Genomic DNA, 6,861 nt, shown 5'->3' with positions numbered 1-6,861 from the left:
TCTGATAGGCCACGTAAGGTATCCAAAAGGACAAAAAACTTTCAGGAGACAACTGGAGGTCAATTCCAGTCTTACAGGACACCAGGATAGCTTGCAGGTTTGTTAGCTGGTGTGCACGGCGTCCTTTATATGTACACTCTGTAAATTTTGTGGGGAAGGCACTGAATGGACAGAATTCCTGGGTTTATCAACCATAAAACAGATAGGGGACCACTCTCATTTACGTGGGTTTATATCACAAGCCCGTGTAAGTAAGCGTGCACAGAGGAAGGTGATTGGAATGTCTTAGCGGGGCAACCTGCTTTCACCAGTGCCAGACCCCCAAAAGCCACCAAACCATTCCACCCCGGTTACCTTCAACACGCCAGACACAGGATCATATATATATATATATATATATATATATATATATATATATATATATATATATATATATATATATATATATATATATATATATATATATGCTACTTTCACTATTAGGAAAGAAATAAATGAAGTGACTTGATTAACAGTCATCATTTACTATCCATCAAACACAATCAGTGGAAATAGTGAGTTGAAAACAGACTATCAATAAGATGTTTTCAATCCGGTCTTTTCAGGCAACCAGGCTTAAAACCGATACCTTCCAAAACTAATCTACATGAAGAATATATGGTATCCAATCCTATGGGAAAAGTGAGCAAGGAGAGAAGAATGACTAGTATTCCTTAGAGAGTGGGCATAACTTTAGAAAAGGAGAACAGTATGAGGAGGACCGTCTGTGCTATGCCACACGTCATGGCCTCGATGGGCTGCAGTGTGATCTTGGCCTGGTAGAGCACAAACCCTACGGCAGCACTGGTGGCCACACACATCACAAAGGTGGTGCACATGCCAAACAGCAACACACAGGCAGCTGAGTACCTGAAAAGAACAATTCAGGTGTTTAGCTTAGGAGGAAGTTGGCAATGTTGGTCCAGCTTAATATGAGTTCACATAATACACCATTACATAATGAAGACAAGTGGTTATTAGATGATATTCATGAATAGATTTAATACAGTATAACTGTATTAAATCTGGTTCACATATTACTTACGGTATTACTTAAATTGTTACAAAAATCCCTTCTCTGAGTATATCATACTAGCAATATACACACATAGTTATGAAGCAATAATCACAATAAATATAATGACTGCCAGAAGAATAGCATATACATGTATCTGAAAGATGCCTACATGAAATTAAGGTTACCACGACAAGCAAAAATTCATGATGTGATGCCCCATGAGCAAGTTCCCTGTGCATACATTAAATATCCTTGAAATGCCTACAGCTTCCCATGCATTTATAAACGATCACTGGCTCTTACCTTCCATACTTATGTCGTCTCAGCATCAGAAAGGCAATGATGGCAGACACTATGTGAATAAATAATATGGAGAAAAATCCCCAAAGAAATATTCCCTGCCATAGTTCTGAAAAGCTCTCTAGCTTTTGATTGGTTAATTCTTCCAAGTAGATAGAGGGTTGGTTCTGTGTGCTGTAAGCCACCACAGCCTCTGCCTGCTGCACCAGCTCCCCTACTGGTCCCAGTACCAGGAACACAGCACCAGCCTGCACCACCAACACACTATGGCACCATCCCTTGGGGCTCATGGTCCTCTTCATACATTCTAGATTCTGAAAAAAAAAAAGCACAATGAGACACTTGATTAGTATCAATGAGCAAAGTTTATGGAATATGACATTCACTTGACAAATTACTCATTATCTTTTACCAACACCTCTCTATTCCTTAACCAGCACAGTGTTTGGTTTGTATATATATGTACTTCCAAGGGAAGTGTTTAGTATGTATATATATGTGCCTCCTAGGAAAGTGTTTAGTATGTATATATATGTACCTCTTAGGGAAGTGTTTAGTATTTATACATATGTACATCCTAGGAGAGAATTCAATACATATATACAATTTAATTTTTAGTTATGTTATGGCCTTCAATTTTCTTTATATATAGTATAAGACCTGTTACTACCACTATCAGCCATCCAACAACTAATAACACCACCTACCCTGAAGTGCCTGTAGGAGACACCAAGGCCCGTACCAAGAGTCACGAAGGTTTAAGGTCGAGGGTAGAAGGGAAGGTAATGTGGTACCAAGAGTCGCTGTCATTATTGGAACGAAGAGCAGAGGGAAGGTCGAAGGGAAGACATGGGTGCCCCCGTGTCTTCCATATGACCTTCGAAGAAATATTTTATAATTTTCGTAAGCTGGAGTGACCAACGAATAGTATGACCTAAAATCAACATCAAGAAATATTTTTAATCTCGGAAAACCGATAGTTATGTTTCCACGTAAGTTACTATTCTTTTATAATAGTGAAGGATCGCCTTAAAATCACGAGGTGGAAGAACGCAGCGGATCCAGAAAGCTTGCCACCTAGCTGTTTTATGTAGCTTGTTTTTGTTTGTCAGGAAAGTTACACTGTTTATTTCATGGTAGTAAATATTTTCTTTAGTGAGCTCATCATCCAAGCCTATTAAAAACCAAATATGTGCATGGGTTTAATGGAGAATAGGAAGTGATAAATGAACTGCCAACAGACAGAAGGCTGTCAAAGTATGCAAAGAAAAGCCAGTCACAAGGTAGATACAAGCCTGTATAAGCAGGTTTAAAACAAAACCACAAAGATGTATGTAGGGATGTAGACAAAGAATTTCACAAGCACCCCACTTCACACTAACCCAAGACTTCTTATCAAATTCTCTCTCTCTCTCTCTCTCTCTCTCTCTCTCTCTCTCTCTCTCTCTCTCTCTCTCTCTCTCTCTCAACAAAGACAGTGATCCCAAAGAATAAAAATTTCTCAACTCTTGTAATGAACTACCACTGCTTCTTGATATGGATTTTGTAAGACAGTGATTTCCAAACAAATGATAAATTACCACTTTAGGGATAATGGAAGGATACAGAAAAAAAAAAGAAAGTTAAGATTTCTGGAAATTATGAAAACACTGCAGTCTGTAAAGTTGTTGAATAAACCTGTTATAAATACATAGTGAAATTGAGCAACAACAATAAACATTCAGAACTGCTATACACATACAAAACTTTAAAAGAAGAAAAATAATTTAAGTGTGTGGCAAGCCAGGTTTCAATAAGGAATGCTTGAAGACAGATATTCAATAACTCTGATCACATGTGGGCTTGTTACTCACAACCTGAGCCTGCCTCTTTTCACATTGTCAGTTTCTCTCTGAGCACCAGCTGATGCTAAAATCTTGAATTTTTATTTAGCTATAAATATCTTAATATTAAAAAATGTTAATGGCATTAAATGACTTGGTGATCGCCTCCCAAGCTAAATTTTTCTTGTGAAGGCTAGCTGGGTTTGTTGAGCGGTCTTGCAAGTCTTTATTCTCTTTTACAAGATTGAAAATCATTATTCTCTGCTCGTGCGTGACTGGTTTGGCCCGATCACAGCTTCTTGCCTCCATTTTTGTAGCGCGCACTGTGGTTTTGTTGTCGTTCGTGGAGCTCAAATCCGGATTACAGTCATACCAATACCGACACAACTGTTACCAACTCATGCTAGCAGCAGACCTCTCGCGGCCCTACCTTCCACGGCGACTCTTGGTACGGATTGAAGGTAAGGGCGAAGGCTTTGCCTTGCTGATCGAAGGGAAGGTCCGTGCCTTGGCCTTCGCGACTCTTGGTACGGCCCCAAGTCTTCACCATACATCCCAGGACAGCGGCATTTCACTTTTAAGGGATTACCTAACTCAAGATTCAAGACTAAGAGTAACAAAGAATATTTCACACGTCAGGATTTAATTTTTTTCATAAACACACTTATTTTTTGGGCCCCAAATTATAAGACTGAATACTTCAGTAGAAAATGGGATGAACTTGGGGATTATTTTGTTTTTTCATGCCTTTGAAAACATGCAAGTAATATCAAACCAATGAAACTGAAAACTATGTTACTGAAGTGGAATAATGATTTATGTTATAAATATTTTGGTGTACTTAAATTGTTGGGGAGTAGGCCACACAGGGCAGTTCCCAAAAATCATCACATAAAAAGAGAAGTTAATTGCTCTTAGGAAGTTACTTCTCAAATACATAATCAATAAAGCATAAAAACAGGAAACAAACTTGTCATAATTTTCATAGCATGTTCCACTCTTTGAGAATCTGGGACACACAGTACATACAAGGTGAAAGTTTGGGGAGTAGACAGGGATGGACAATGGTGAGGCCTGCACTGACTTACATGGCCACCTAGCTACTCACCTGGGGAGTGAGGACCTGAGTGCATGTCCCTCAGGTGATGCTGAGGTGCTGCCACACAGCTGTTCTGCCTCTCCCCATGGAACTGATGGTGAAAATACGAAATAAAAAATAGAAAAAAAAACTATAATATTGAAAAATAAAGACAATGAATGCTTTTCGTAAAAATCTAATGCTTTATTGCGTGATTAAGATTTTTAACAGTTAATCCCTTCAGTACCATGACACATTTCCTTATTCATTCTGTTTACTATTTGGTGATTTTATACAGCTTCAGAAACTCATGTGAGGGATTAAAATAGTGAAGACTCTGGCCATTAATCTTCTGACCTCCATAGACCCTTACTAAAGTCAATAAAATGGTCTAATCGTACACAAATCTCAAGGTAAAATTGTGTCTCAGTACTGAAATAGTTGATACTGGTCTGCTGAATACTCCCAATATAATTCACAGCACTCAACACTAATGTTCAGTGGTTGAATATCACATTTTGCCCAGGAATAAATTATATAATGAGTAGATTTAAGGCTAATTTGGACATATTTAAGTGGTAGCTGCTGAATATGTACTTTGTGCATGCAATTGATCTCATCTTATCTGACCTTAAAAAGGCTCTTGATGAGATATATCCTTTTGCTGCCACACCAGAAACCTGCCCCACATCAGTATTTCAATAGTCATATTAACAGCATAAACTTCTGTCAATGATGCCTATCAACTCCTTACCATACATACTAACTCTAGCATGGGCCCTGATAACATTCAACCTCGATTTCTTCATAAATATGCTCATTGCCTAGCTTATCCCCTTTATCTCTTCTTTCACAAATTCTACCTCAGGCCTGGAAAAAGTAATTAATCATTCCAATATTCAAAAAAGGTACCAGACAAGATCCACTAAACTACCACCCTATCAGTCTTACCTCTGCATGTTGAAAAACTCTTCAAAGGTTAATCTCACACCAGCTTTATGATTATCTATACACTAACTCTACTTTCTCGCAATCAGTATGGTTTCTGTAAAACTGATCAGTAGAGGATCAACTTTTCCTCACTTATAATGACATAAATGTTTGACTTGATGAGGGGTGTGTCACTGATCTTATCCTATTCAACTTGGAAAAAGCTTTTGATGTGGTAAATCACCAAATATTAATTCACAAAACTATCCTTACTGGAAATTGTGACTATCTCTACTGGGATAGATTGCTCAATGTCTACCCAACAGCACTATGAGAGTCTCAATCTTGGATTATCAAAGCTCCCAAATAGATGTCTCTAGTGGAGTTTCCCAAGGGTCAGTGCTTGGCACTCTGCTTTTTCTTACTTATATATACTTTTATACAAAGTTATGATTTTTGCTGATGACCTTAAAATCTACTTAAACATAAGCAGATCTCCCTTATTACCTACATTAATTAATGTTAACACTTCTCAATGTGACATTAATGAAATTGTATCTACAGCTAAATAATAGGGGTTTACACTAAGTTCTTCTAAATCTGTTGCTGCATGCTTTCAACATGACAACAATGGCTGAAATATGTTTGGTCCCTATTCAGATTATCATATCAACATGAAAATCAAGTTTGTAATCTATCATTCCAATCTAGACATTGTTGTTGATTCTTTCTTACAATTCCACAACCATAGCCATTAAATTGTCTGTAAAGCACATGATTTAGCCTCTAATCTATTAAGTTCTACACTAAATGGATCACTAGTCTTCATGATCCCTGTGTACAAGACCAATTTTAGATTTTTTTTCATCAGTATAGTTTACTCAGTATATGTATAAGAGACCTCAGACTACTTGGATCACCTAAAAGATGAATCAACCAGATTTCTGGTCTGGAGGACCTCCCTTATTCCCGATGTCTTGAAATTCTTAACTTATACTCAAAGAAAACTTCTGATATGACATAAAATGTTGGAAAACTTTTCATGATCAATCAGCCATTGAACCACTACAAGTAGTTCAGCTAACATCCAACCCTATAACTTGAGACCATAGATTTAAAGGGCATACCAACACACTACTAATGACTGTAGATTTTACTTCTTTAATAATAAGTGTGTCCATCTTTGGAATTCATTACCAGATGAAATGGTGGGGACCCTGGTAACCCGAAAGCTGTCCTTGTGATAAGTGTATTGATCAACAGAAAACAATATTATTCACATAAAATCAATTATACCATCAATACGCTACAATAAGTTTTAAACCCAGGAGACACTTTGGAGTAGACAGCCTGCTAGTCATGCTGGGGTGTGGACCAACAAGACACATTCACAATTTCACACCGTCACTATTACCTCACTTTTCGCGGCTCTGAGAGCGAGCTGCGGTCTAAGATTGAGGTTGGTTTGAGCACTTCCCTCTCGTTCTCTCAACACGTAGAGGAAGAGGGACGTGGTGTAGGTTTAATGGTGGGATTTGGTGAGTAGTGGGCGAGGTGTGCCTGTGCCATCAGCCCGTCACCCGCCCCTCGCCTGTCAATAAACAAACATTTCGGCCTCGGCGCATTGTATTTAGCTTTATAATGAACACTGCTTGGGTTTTCTTTAATTTTCC

General features: G+C 38.1%; 1 protein-coding gene across 1 annotated transcript; it reads right to left on the bottom strand.

Moving 5' to 3' along the window:
• Nucleotides 1-504: 504 nt before the first annotated feature.
• Nucleotides 505-6,785, bottom strand: LOC123498952 (transmembrane protein 170B-like). The gene is made up of 5 exons (XM_045246545.1): nucleotides 6,603-6,785; nucleotides 4,289-4,370; nucleotides 3,611-3,754; nucleotides 1,361-1,671; nucleotides 505-909 (listed from the first exon to the last, which is right to left on the bottom strand). The coding sequence occupies exons 3-5, from the start codon at nucleotides 3,728-3,730 to the stop codon at nucleotides 714-716; spliced, it is 627 nt and encodes a 208-aa protein (XP_045102480.1). The 5' UTR covers nucleotides 3,731-3,754; nucleotides 4,289-4,370; nucleotides 6,603-6,785; the 3' UTR covers nucleotides 505-713.
• Nucleotides 6,786-6,861: the final 76 nt, after the last annotated feature.

Source organism: Portunus trituberculatus, chromosome 48 (genome assembly GCF_017591435.1).
Source record: "Portunus trituberculatus isolate SZX2019 chromosome 48, ASM1759143v1, whole genome shotgun sequence".
Lineage (NCBI taxonomy): Eukaryota > Metazoa > Arthropoda > Malacostraca > Decapoda > Portunidae > Portunus > Portunus trituberculatus.
Note: the sequence above shows the minus strand (reverse complement) of the source record. Positions and strands in the feature narration are given on the sequence as shown.

Coding starts and splice junctions, on each gene's coding strand:
- LOC123498952 (XM_045246545.1), bottom strand. CDS start 3,730: ATGGTGAAGACTTGGGGCCGTACCAAGAGTCGCGAAGGCCAAGGCACG. Junction 1,672..3,610: donor ACCAAGAGTCGCCGTGGAAG/GTAGGGCCGCGA, acceptor TTTTTTTTTCAG/AATCTAGAATGTATGAAGAG. Junction 910..1,360: donor AGACGACATAAGTATGGAAG/GTAAGAGCCAGT, acceptor TGTTCTTTTCAG/GTACTCAGCTGCCTGTGTGT.